This window comes from Papio anubis, chromosome 19 (assembly GCF_008728515.1).
Source record: "Papio anubis isolate 15944 chromosome 19, Panubis1.0, whole genome shotgun sequence".
NCBI lineage: Eukaryota > Metazoa > Chordata > Mammalia > Primates > Cercopithecidae > Papio > Papio anubis.
In genome coordinates, this window is record NC_044994.1 from 64,434,135 (window position 1) to 64,447,037 (window position 12,903).

At 44.3% G+C, this 12,903-nt stretch overlaps 1 protein-coding gene across 2 annotated transcripts; it reads right to left on the reverse strand.

Moving 5' to 3' along the window:
- Positions 1-893: 893 nt before the first annotated feature.
- Positions 894-12,206, reverse strand: CBLN2 (cerebellin 2 precursor). Of its 2 annotated transcripts, XM_031658908.1 has the most exons (5): positions 11,153-12,206; positions 10,655-10,699; positions 8,984-9,506; positions 5,861-5,980; positions 894-5,583 (listed from the first exon to the last, which is right to left on the reverse strand). In XM_031658908.1, the coding sequence occupies exons 3-5, from the start codon at positions 9,338-9,340 to the stop codon at positions 5,386-5,388; spliced, it is 675 nt and encodes a 224-aa protein (XP_031514768.1). In that variant the 5' UTR covers positions 9,341-9,506; positions 10,655-10,699; positions 11,153-12,206; the 3' UTR covers positions 894-5,385. The 2 variants fall into 2 exon arrangements, with proteins under 2 accessions (XP_031514768.1, XP_009191175.4); XM_009192911.4 differs by lacking the exon at positions 11,153-12,206 and having other exon boundaries at positions 10,655-10,807.
- Between the last annotated feature and the right edge of the window lie 697 nt (positions 12,207-12,903).

Genomic DNA, 12,903 nt, shown 5'->3' on the forward strand with positions numbered 1-12,903 from the left:
CATTCTTCTCCAACTCAGTGTTTATTGCAACCTGATACAAATTCAAAAGAAGTCAGCATTCCTGAAGAAAGCAGGGGAACAATAATAAAAGTTACATTCATTACTAGTCAGGTTGCAAGAGTGGTAGTGGCTCATTAATTAGTAGCTTCCATTTTGTTAGGATAGCCTCAGTGCAAAGCAGCATTCTAACCGTGGGGAGTCCTGCCGTAGGCATTAAGAAGAGGGAATGAAGATTTCTTTTCCAAATTAAGTTGTCAAGGAGCTCATTTACACTACAGAGTGAGTATATGTGGGTGAGCTGATGAAGATGATGATTTATGATGCTATAGACACTTGAGTAATTCTGGTGATGGAAATCCACAGCAAAACCCACTTAGGATGATAAAACAGAACTCCTATTATCTGTAGGAGGCACAATCACGTGGCTTTTGCCCTTACAAATTTCAAGTTACCCCACTGGGTCTGGGAATGCAAGGAAAGCTCATTTATGTAAGATTCATGTTTGAGCATAATGCTATTATACAGACTTGCATACATGCCCATTTTTAAAATTTTACATCCATTGGATCTTATGAAGGATTTTTAATGTGATGTCTTCTTTTGGGGACTGGGGATTTGAGGACTGGATCTGTCCAATTGCATCATGGATAGCTATGTAACAAAGCAGACGTTTAAAATATCTTTAAAAACTGTAGCCATCCATCTGCAAAGGCAGTAAATATGCCTTTTGGTGAGTTCTCTCTGCAAAAATAAGTTTTAAAATGCAGGGCAAATACGCGAACACATTTGACTAATAATTGTGGTCATCATCAGCTAATTTCTTCATAGTGTATCATAGGAAAAAAGATACAGAGCACAAAAAGCATCAAATGATAAAACCAAAGCAAAATTTGTATTTTAACATACTTCAGTATATTTGGTGTGCTTGCTCTTTAAATGTCAAGAGAAAATAATTTGAAGAGTCTCATGAGAATTAACAGGCTTTGATATTAAATTTAAAAATATGTTTGTAATATCCCATTTTAGTAGCAAAGTGCCAGCTTTAGAAATAGAATCCCAATGACAAATAAATCTCCATATAAGCAAGGCAAAAGGGCAAAACTCATTGTAGTTCTACAGTTAATCATTCCACATTTTTACAAGTGTTTTCACAGAGTACTCAATAAATCTTTAGAAGGATTCACTGTAAGCTCCTTCTATGAGTTCCCCATCTTAAACATAATGTAAAAGAACCTTTCATTCATGTGTATCTGTGCATTAGGTTATTATATACTTCTTACGCTGTGAAAACATAAACACACATTCACTACTTTATTCACACAAACATTATATCTCATTGCAACATTTTTCCTTATAAAAGATTGCAAAATTATGGTCCTACAAATTGACAGAACATTCTTTGTTCCTTTTGTGACATCTAATGTATTCTGGAACAACCAGCGCTTTTATTTTGCTTGCATAAAATAATTTATCAAATTTTCCTCTCACATATTTCTCGATTCCAGGAATATGTGGCCAAACCCTGCGGTTTATTTTGTATTTCTATGCTAAAAATTCAGAGGGGGATGTTCATGTATTCACAAGGAAACAGTATTTATGTGATAGTTACTAATATGTGACCACTGTAATTTCTTGATGGTAAGAAAATACTACAAATAAAGTTAAAGATTCAACAAATGTTTTTGGCTTTATATATATATTTTCTGATTCTTCTGATGCTTAATATAATTAGATTTAGCTTTAAAATATTTTCAAACAGGTAAATCTATGAATCTATGTATCTCACAGGATTATGTAAATCTATGAATCTCACAGGATTCTGTGAGTTTTTATGCTAATATTCAATAAGTTTTTAATCACCTTTACTCTGAGCCGCTATTATAAGCACACACTTTAAAACTGTAGATAATTTCACATATACATGAACACATAAATCAAAATTATTAGGATGCAATGAAGGCTCAGAAATTACATATAGTAAACACAGTTTCTCAGGACCTAGAGCTGACTCATCAAGTTTGCGATTTAAATTAGAATATATTTTAACTTAAAAAATTGTGTTGTTTTATAAGCATTTACAATTTAGTAGGGCTAATATTTATCAGCCAAGGCAATTTACTGTTATAATGCCATAACATTACTACCTCATTTTTTTATTTGTGTTAAAAATATTACAGTTGTATATTTTTATAAAATGTTGGCATTCCACACGGAAGCAGAGAGCTGAACTTGAACCACACAGGACAGCCAAAGAACGTAATTGAGAATTGAGTTAATATTACAACATATAGATTTTGATATTATCATCATCCCTACAATCAAATGAGACAAAATTCTAACCCAGTACTACAGTTTTGTCTATTCAGAAATATGGATATTTACTTTCATAAAATTGTCCGTCAGTCATATTAATTTTTTTCATAAATTGCATGTTAAAAATATGCTTTTGCAGAAACACCTTCCCTGCCAAGAACACACCCCATGTTATCCTGGTGCCTTCCAGCTTTCAAAGCACTTCTGTGCGGTCCTCCCAGCTGTCCTGTGAGGTGGGGGACCTGGCAGGGCTACTGCCCTCACCCAGATGAGAAGACTGAAACTCAGAGACAGGGCTCAGATGGCCCTTCGGATGTTACAGAGACGTCTCTCTTTTTTTTTCCAATTAAAAAAACACATATTTTACATTTTGATCTGACCTATATATTTTTGTAGACAAAACACAGGAGCTTCAGATGCCTCATAGATCCTCAGCCAAACAGAACCTTGGCAGATGCTGCAGGGGATAAGAAACCACTTTAGGGACACTGGCAGCATGGCTCCTTCCTAAGGCAGGTTTTGGAATCCATCTCAAGAGAAAGAAAACAAAGAAGAAGAAGATGATGAACTAAAGTAGAATAATCAGGATATCATGTTTTTTCTAATACAAAATAAACGCCTGAAATATACTCTTGTTTAAACTGTCTAATTAATAGGTTGCTTATTAGCCAGGATAGCCCAATAACAACCTGTATGTAATAAAGGTGTACATACAAACATACATGTGTTATATATGATTAAGTGACAAAAGTAACAAGTACTTGTATACGCTTCAATCTGTGGAATATTATACTGTCCTCTAACGAAGTTTCCTGTTTGAAATTGAACATAAGTTTAAGGAAACGGGGGAAAGAGGACTAAAATAACCAAGAGTAATAAACCATATTCCAGCATCCTTCTCGCTATGTTATCAGCCTTCACAAATAATGTTCTTATTTAGAAGTATGTCTCCTAATCACAAAGCCAAGGTACCCCAATGCTCTTTTATTGATTTTTTCCCTCACAAAATGCAACAGCATTTCAATTCAAATAAAATTCTGCATCCCATTATGCTCTTCATCCGAGGAAAGTAAAACTTAGACCCTTAGTCAAACTATACATTTTGTCATTTATATAATCACCACTGAATTTCTTTTTCAAAAATGGAATCTAATTCCTCTCCATCCTCACATACACATTTTTGGAAACAACTTATGCTCTTAAAATGTTAGTTTCTTTTATATCAGTGTTCACTGATGAAAATACTGGATTGGAACTTGCACCACATCAAAGATGACATGTGATAAAAGCAGACTGCCTGTCCCTAAAACCTTCTTAAGCTGTCTTTTTCACATATCTCCCCCAAGATCTTCCTTTTAAAGAATACATATGTATAAACTGAAATATATCTAAGTGTACAATATCCATCCAGACCCACAGCCAGGTCTGCACATACCGGTGTGTGTGTGTTTGAGAGTACATTTTTTTACAGAGGCACTGTATAGATTTATCTTCCCCAGGTCCTTGACAGTCGGCCTTTACTTCCACACATTTTACGAGTTGGGAGACGAAGTGGAGGATAAGAGCAAGCCAGACATCAAACCCATTTATTCTGAATCTTAAATTATGACTTTCATCATCAATATTTTGGTTACATTGTTACACAAAGAACAAATTAACATCTGGTTTGAGGTCTCCTCTTTGATTGCTTTGGGATCAGTGACATTTCCTTGGCATATGAATTACACACCCATCAACTCTCAGCTGTGTCTTAATAATGTTGTTGTAAGAGGTGCCAAAACAAGAAGGATTTGTAACAGTGCTCCTGGGGTACCTCCACCAATATCTTTAACCACAGTGACTTCCAGGTGGCTTCTCGCCAGGTGCATGCAGGAGAGTGGCAATGCATCCCTTTCCTGGGCAGATCAAAAGAGGATCCGGAGGAAGAGGAGCTGGTCTGTTGGCTTCGAAGCACCTGATCACTGTGCGCTCACTCAGAGGTGGATCCAAATAAATTAAAACACCCGCTGAGAAGTCACAGCACACGTGGCAAAGAAGCAGTATGTTTAGGGGACTTGGTCATTACAGCTTCCATTCCCAACTTATACGATTCAGGACCACCCAGGAACACCAGGTTCTTAAAGCATTCTGAAGTATAAATTTTTTAAAAATCCAGGTTGCTATTAATAGTTCTAAAGGTGCATCTTAGAATCTCTTTGAGAGAATAAGCCGAATTGTACATTGTGTTATTTTTACTTCGATAAACAGATTCTTTCTGTTTGGTTTGGTCTCGTCTAAAACAAAACATACAGGTATTTTAATGTTTTGTTTTGTTTGGTCTTATCCAGGAATTCAACATATATTTTCTCTCCCCAATCCCAGCAAGAAAAATAAAAGTGGGGTTGAGGAGGGAGAGCTGAGTGTGGAAAGAAAAGTAAAGCTATTCAAGAAAAAACACAAACAATACAAAACAAAAGCTGCAGTCCAATCGTGCAAAACTTGCTTCTCTGGATAAAGCACTTCTTGACAGGTTCACAATGTCCCCATCCCCCTCCCAAGTCCTCCCATCCACACGGTGGGGGGAAGAATACAGAATGAAAGTGAAGCCATTCTTTTTCTTAAGGCTATACAGACGCACACAGAACACATGTCAAGGACTGTCCATCAGGTGGTTCTTTGTTGGGCTCCTGCTTCAAGCCCTGACTGCAACCTGCAGTCCATCCTGGAATCAGGAGCTCTCCTTCCATTGGGACAACAATATAACATACAAACAAAAGAGGTCCATGGTCCCAACAATAAAATCCGATATTGACTTTACAATCACAGGTACAAATTGCTCAAATCGATAATTTCATTTCTCCTTAAGACCTTGTCATCTAAAACTAATTAGAGGCCAGGTTCCCGAGGAATTGTCAATATTCCAAAAAACAAAAACAAAAGTACTGGAGGTTTCAAAGGAAATCATTCTTCTACAGCAACAGGCTGATGGAGGTTGGAAACAAGGTGTCCCAATTCCAGCAAGTTCAGGGTGTTTTAAAGGGCGGATTCCTGGGTCCAGATGGCCATTCCCCCACCATCTAGGGTGCTCTGTGTTTATAGAGGAAACACCAAGAAGCCCGAGAATGTGGAGTATTTCCAACCCCCCATGAGGTTGCCTCTCTCAAGTTTGAGATGCACTTTGTCTTCCCTTTCCATGAGCAGCAGCACGCCATTGCTAGCAGCTTCTCTGGTGACATCCTGGTCTCCTGCAAAGGCCGAGATCACTGGGTAGCCATTCTGCATTAAACTGACCTAAAATGCAGAGAGTAGAGCTCAGCAGACCATAAAGGACCCAACTCCTACACACTGTTCTCTCCTCTGCCAATATCCCCACTCCCACCCCCGTCCCACCCTTCCAGTACACATCAGGGGGCCTGACAGTGAGCACTCCCAGCTAGTTCAGAGCCGCATCACCCCTAAATAGCCCAATACCCTGTTTCCCTCAACCTCAGAGATCAGGTGCAGGGGTCTTTAGCGATGGGGAACTATTAACCCAAACCTGAAAGGATCCAGTTTCAAGTCTACCCACCTGGATGGTTTGTCTGTTGTACACTTTGACCACGTGGAAGCTGAAGCTATAAATCCCTTTTCTCGGTGCTACAAATATACTGGAGGCAAGATCAAAGTGGTTGCCAATATTTACTAATACCTGAAAAAGAAGAGGGAACACAGCACACAATAGCAAGCCCCTCCTCAGTGTATGTTTTCATCATCCTTGGATAACCAGCAACACTGCCTCCTTCATCAGCGGCTGGGAACACAAATTCAGCATCCTCAGCATTCTGGCTTCCCAGAAAGGAAGCAGTGCTGAAGTTAAAAGATCCTACAGCAGGAAGTAATCTCAAAGGTATTTTAATACATTGTAACTAATCAACATTTTTAAAGCATATTTTATTTATGCATTCAAAAACTGGCTGTGAATTTTGTGAGTTAAAGGGGCAGGGCAGAGAGAAAGGAATCGAAGCTTGTAAGCTTGTTAAATCCTAAATTGAGTCCAGGGAGGTCGCGGGATTATGGGTACATCAACATGATACCTTGTCTGACAAAAAAAAAAAAAAAAAAGAGTTCGATTCTGAGTGGGTAGAGAAGGGGCTATGGAGCAAGAGGCCAATTAAAGATCACTTCTGCAAGTTCAAGCTTGGGACCTAACTTCATGTGTTCCCAGAGACAATGGGCTGTATGAGGTGTGGATCTCCAGTGGTTCCCAGTGCCTGGCACACTCTGGACGCACACAGTAGGTAGTCGATGATGGGTGTTGAATGAAAGACCTTTGCAGAAAAACATTTACTACTCCTGCTTTTCCTTACTTTTCCCTGAGCAATGTGCTGCTCTCTTGCCTGAGCTATGGTGCCCTGTAAATGAGCTTGAATAAATAGAGAATCGGCAGCTTGGACATCCTTAGCTTAAGCTAATGCAAACTCTACAACATGCAAAACAATGACAAAATTAGCCACCTGGAATGAGCTCATGACCCTGCAGATGGCTTTTCTCAGATAAAAGGGCAGGGGTGAGTGTTTCATAAGCAGAATTTCAAGAGTGGCGGGACCCCCATGATGACCCAATTTCTTTCAGATGTTCAACACAGACTCTGGCCACTTTGGATGCCATCTCCATCCTCCTCATCCATAAATGCACAACTCCTTTATAATAATAAGATGGCCTGCCTTTTAAAATAAACAGCCAGCAACAACATCAAAATCCTGGGTTTAAGATCTTGTGAACTAATGAGAATATAAACTTCAACCGCAATACCTTTGCTGTTATTTCTTACAGGCTCATTATAGATAAATAACATGCAATTCCCAACGCAATGTGAAATGCTGCCAATGACGATCGCCGAAATGACTTGTGAAATATGCCTGTTTCAGCTTCTTCAACCCAGCTGGGAGCACCACTTCAGCTCCACTCAAGGGCAGGACTGAGACAGACACTCTGGGCTCCATTGTTAAGACAAGCACCTCGGGATGCCTATTCTCAGTCTCATAAGGCTATGCTCGCTGTCTTCCTCACAAAGCTTTAGAAAAGGATAAAGCAGTCTCCATTTAAGCCTCCGGAGCTGCTTCTTTCTTTCACCTCAACTCCTTCACCTCAATTTTACATTCTGGAAGCTGATAAATTCAGGTAGAATTTATCCCTGCTGTAGATGCAAGAACACCCAACCAGACCCAGAAAAGCAGACCTCAGCTCCTCATTAACTGGGGAGCCAGAGAAACATTGAACGCACCCTGCCATAGTTTGCTCATGTATAAAATTAGAATCCTGCTACTACTTATCCTGCCCTACATCACAGGGCTTTCTTGATACACAAATGCAAAGAGGGATATAAAAATGCTATGAAAACTTTGCAAGACATTGTAAGTGAATAATAATAATATAACAATAACAGCATATAAAGGAAATCGTACTAATAGAGTATTAGTTCCCAAATGCCTATTCCATTGTTGTCTCATTTGGACATAATCAAAATAAATAATTTTACATTTTGTAAAAAAAAAAAAATGAATTAAAGAGACACATGCCTCCGCCCGCCCCCCCCCCCCCCAAAAAAAAACCTCAAATACTTGAAGCTTAACAATGATTAAGAAATAAATACCCTGGCTTAAATAGAGTCAAGAGTGTGTGTCTGTAGGTTTATGGTTATTAAGTTTAAGAGTTGCCTAACAGACCAAAGGAAAGTCAATTAAACACGTACAGTAAGCCCTGGTAGGTTGTCAGGGACTGCTAGGCGCTCCATTCTGTGGGAAACACTTTGGTAAAATGATTGGGCAATTAGCTAATTAGCTAAAGCTTGGAAATCTCTATAATGCTTTCAATTATTTTTTCTGAAAAACAACAGAAACCAGGCGAGCGGGACCCAAAAAGAAGGTTACAGCCTTTAACCCTGGGCACCAATAATCCAGAGAAGGGTTTGGAAAGGCCTGATCATATCTCTGAGACCTCTGCATTGAACCAAATGGCATAAGTTAAGTGGCTTAAGGTGATGTAAGTCACTACTCTTCTAAAAGATTTGTATATATTGCATTTGCTTATGGTATATATTTTATTTACTATATATTTTACTTATATAATCACAATATTTTGTTTAGTATTTATATAACCATCCTTGCTCGTCCTCACGTTTTTTTCTTTCTTTCTTTTTTTTTTTTTTAAGATAAACATCCCTCCCCCAATCCATTCCTCAAAATAAGCAATAGGCTGTATTTTCCAAATGCTGGCAGAGACTTGGGAAGAGTCCTTTTCTGAGAGTGGAGAGATTTAAATGCACTCAATCCTTCAGGTGGGCACCTGGGTGACTGAAGACCATCAACCACACCGCCGTGAAAAGTAAAACGTGCAATGCTTCCTTTTGGGAAATACATTTCAAATCTTTAGGTTTACGGAACTCTTAGAAAGCTTAGACAGCCTTAAGGGACTCTCAGTCATCCAAGTGCCAAGTTGGCTGATCATTTAAAAGTTTTTAAAAAGCCACAATGTGGAAAAGGGAAAGAGTAGGAGTGCGTTCTATAAAACGGGAGGAAAGAGAGTAGCAGGGCAGAGGGGGAGGACAGAGCCTGGGAACTCCACGTCCAAGAAGCCTGAACCCCAGCCCGCGCGCGCAGATCCCCGCCCCTCTCCCCGGGCTGGGGGCGGGGTGGGCAGGCTGGCGGCTGACCTGGTCGAAATAGATGGTCATGGTGCGGTTGCTCATCTCGGACGGCTCGTGGTTGGTGCTCCGCGTGGCGGAGAAGGCCACCTTGGCGCTGCCGGAGCGCACGGAGATGCCCAGGGAGGAGGTGACGGCGCCGTCCGCCGACGGGCTGGAGTCGCACACCACCAAGCACTTGCCCTCCAGCACGATGGGCTCCGTGTCGTTCTGCGCCCGCACGGGGCAGCAGGCGGGCAGCAGCAGCAGCAGCAGGGCCAGCGCCACCCCCAGGCAGGATCCGCAGCCGCCCGGCTCGCGCAGCGCCCCCCGGCGCCAGGGCATCGTCAGCCGCAGCCCGAGGGGCCCCTGGCCGGGCGCCTGCATCGGGGCTGGTGGGAGGCGGCGCGCGGGGGCGGAGGCCAGCGGGGGCGCGAGCGGCGCGGAAGGGCGCGCAGGAACGCGCGGGGCCCGCAGCAGCCTCCGCGGGCCTTTGTCCCCCGCTCTGACGGTCAAGGCCAGGGTCGTTCTCAGAAGAAAGGCGCCCGTGGACCTGTCAGGGCACAGAACCCAAAGCCTTACACCGGGAGGTGGAGCCACCGGGAAGAAGGGGGACTGGGAGCAGATGCCTGCAGCTCGGGGGCTCTCCCCGAAGGCCACCCCCTTGGTCCCGCGCACAGCCAACCCGCTTTCCGATCTGGCACAACAGGTCCGGAGAAACGCCCGGGCGCAGCGGGCAGCGCATCCCTGAAGGCTCCCGAGCGGCGCGCGGGCCTGCGACGAGGGAGGGGGCCGCGCTTGTGCAGGTCCTCGTCGCTAAGACGGGCCCCGAGACCCTCAGAAGGCGTCACCGCCACCCCGCCCATTTACCAGCGCGGAGGGGGCTAAGACGTAGGCAAAGAAAAACCTACGAATGCTTGCCTTCTCGCCTTCATCTCAAGGCATTTCCTTGGAGCAGCACCAAGGAACCCCTTTCCTTTCCCTTGTTTCCCTGCTATCCTCTATTTTTCAATCCTCGAGATGTTTTTAAAGTCCATTTAAGTCCCTTTGGTACAGGTTTTATCTATTTTCCACCCGAAGAACAAACCCCAGGAATCTCCTTAGGGCGAATAAGATTAACAGGGGAAAAATGACACCACACACACACACACACACACACACACACACACACAGAGGCAGTAAAACCAAACACTCACTTCCAAGGTCCCTGCAGCCACTAGCGAGCCCCCTTCGTGAAACCCCTGGGATTCCTCTCTCCGCGGAAGGACCGATTCCAACGACGGAATCCCAGGCTTGGCTTATTCTCCAGCTCTTGTTTCCAGACCCAGGGGATTCTCTCTTTCTGGCTGGGCAGCAGCCCCTGCAGGTTTCTGCGAACTTACGCGCCCATCTGCACTTTTGCCCCGTCCCCGCTCCTCCCAGGAAAGCAGACCGGCCATTTCAATACCAGCCCAGAGACACGCAGAGAAACCGCCCCCTCGCCGCCCACAGCCTCCCATTAACTCTTCCAATATTCTTTCTAAGAACGGAGAAGTTGGCTCTTGATAAATATCTCTGTCCGCAGCCCCGATCCTACATTATTTCCCTTCTCTCTCTCTCTCCACCTCCCCCACTCCTCGATCTGGACCAGCGAGAGTCCTGGTTAAAATCCACGCAGAAGGCGCTTGCACGCGGAGGGGAGGGCAGGTCGGGGGTGGTTACCTGGAACATCCATGCTGGGTGAGCTCCGCTGTCAGCGAAGTTGCTCTGCTTAGAGAAAATGAGGCGAGTGGGAGCTGTCGGGAGGAGGACACGGAGCGCGACCCTGCTCCCAGCGCGTGGCCAATAACCGCGCCGCCCCGCCCTGCCGCTTTCCCGCTCCAGCCTGCGCCGCTTCAGGGGTGCACCACGCCCCGCGCCCCGCGCGCCCGCTTAGGCGCCGCGCCCGGGACCGCGAACCCCGCGTCTCGCCCTGCTCAGCGCCCCGTGCTGTGCGCCCGGGCGCCTCCAGTCCCTGGGCTTCGCGCCCGCACCGCTGCCTGGGGCCCCTCGCACTCCCGCGCCCAGCGCGCCCGCAGCGCGGCTCCATCGCGGATCCCCTCGGCCCCGCAGCCCCGCCAGTCTCCAGAGGGCATAGCCGAGCGCCGCCGCCGCCCTAGGACTCCGAACCTTCCCTGCTCCCAAGCCCGCCGCACCCTCCAATGCCCCCGTCCAGCTCACCCAAACGCCCAGAGCAAAATCCTCCCAGACGTCTCGTTTGAAAATTAGGCACCCTTAAAAGCACCGGTCGCTTCTCTTCTTTTAGATTCTTTCTTTTCTTTCCCCAATTCCCTCCAAGTCTTAATCTCGAATGGCATGACCACTTTCATAATGAAAGGGGCGAAAAAAACAATAAGTTTAAAAAAAAAAAGACGACGACGATGACTGGGATGGCTGGGACGAAGAGAGGAAAAAAAGCTTGAGAATTTGATGATTTAGGAGCTGTGGTTCCAGAGTCCCCAGTTGGGGAACTGTCCGGTTCCCGCAGGGCTACAAGAGGGGCCTCCGGCCCGGGTCTGTGTGTCAGCTCCTCTGGACCTCGGGCTGGTGGAGCGGCTGGCACTCGCGCTTATTTATTAAATTGCGGTCTCCGCGCTGGCTCCAAAGACCCGGGGAGACGCGCTGGGTTTCCTAGCTGCGCCTGGAGCGCGGGCGAGGGCGCAAACACGGACGTGGGGCGCCACCTGCGGGTGCCCGGGCCTCCCTGCCGCAATCTGCGGACCCGCAGACTCGGACAGAAGACGGTGGAGTCCTGGCGGCAAGGCTGAGGTTTGCTGATGGTCTTTCACCCCAAAAGCAGCGCTGGCCTCTGTAATAATAATAATAATAATAATAATAATAATAATAATAATACTAGCAACCACAAGAAGAACAATAATGACCAGTCTTCCCGGTATCCTTCAGTACGTTTACTCCTGGCAAAACCAAGCAGCACGCCGCCTGATTTTTCTGGATCTTCACTGATCTTAACAAACAACTCTGCCAAGATGATAGATGCTGCGGTGAGGTTAGCATCGGTTATTATCGTCGCCACAGCGTTTGCACAGACAGCTGGGCCGTATAGTTCATGCCGGTCTAAAAAACGATCAATATTTAAATCTACACTCTGTAGCCTGATTTTTTAAAAACATGGTTAAAAAATACTTTGTCTTTTGACATGAATGATATGTCTTTTCTGATAGGCTAATAATAATAATAATAATAATAATAATAATAATACAAAGTTAGCCAGTGCTGTTCATTAGAGCACCTGTATTTCTTATTCCTCCAGACTTAACACCTAACCCTCGTCCCTTTGAAGATTTCAGCAGTGTCTGATTCCACCTTAACAAACGGAGGTCTTTTCGGGTAGGGGGTTTTGAAGGCCTTATTTTCCCATAGGCCCTCTCACTGCTATTCTCCCCATTTAGAACAGAACTGCCAAGGTATCATCTCTAAGCGCTGGAGATGAAATTCACGTCGGATCAGTTCAACTGGAATGGATGTGCAGAAAGTCATTGCACACTGCTAGGTGAGACAAAATATTTAGTATGGGTGTAAGGATGTGATTAAAAGTACCTCTAAGCGAAATGCTTCCTGGTTAACCTAACATGCAACCGTAGTAGAAAATATACAATACTTCCAAAATCTCTCATCCTCCTAAGCTATACTCACTGTAAATGTCATACTTCAACATTTTTGTACCATGCTGGAGATAGGTACTGGCATTTGCCACGACGCTTTTTCAAATCCACCACAGTTTGCCATGTTTTATTACCATTTTTGTGAGTTTAACAGAGTGGAAATAGTACATTCTTACTTTCAGATAGTTATTTTATTCCAATATTTCATCCATTTGATAGTATCTTATTGTCAAACTAAGCCCCCATCCATCATTCCATCATAGAGAGAACTGATTTAAGTGTAAGCAGAGATAGCAAAGAATACTAGAT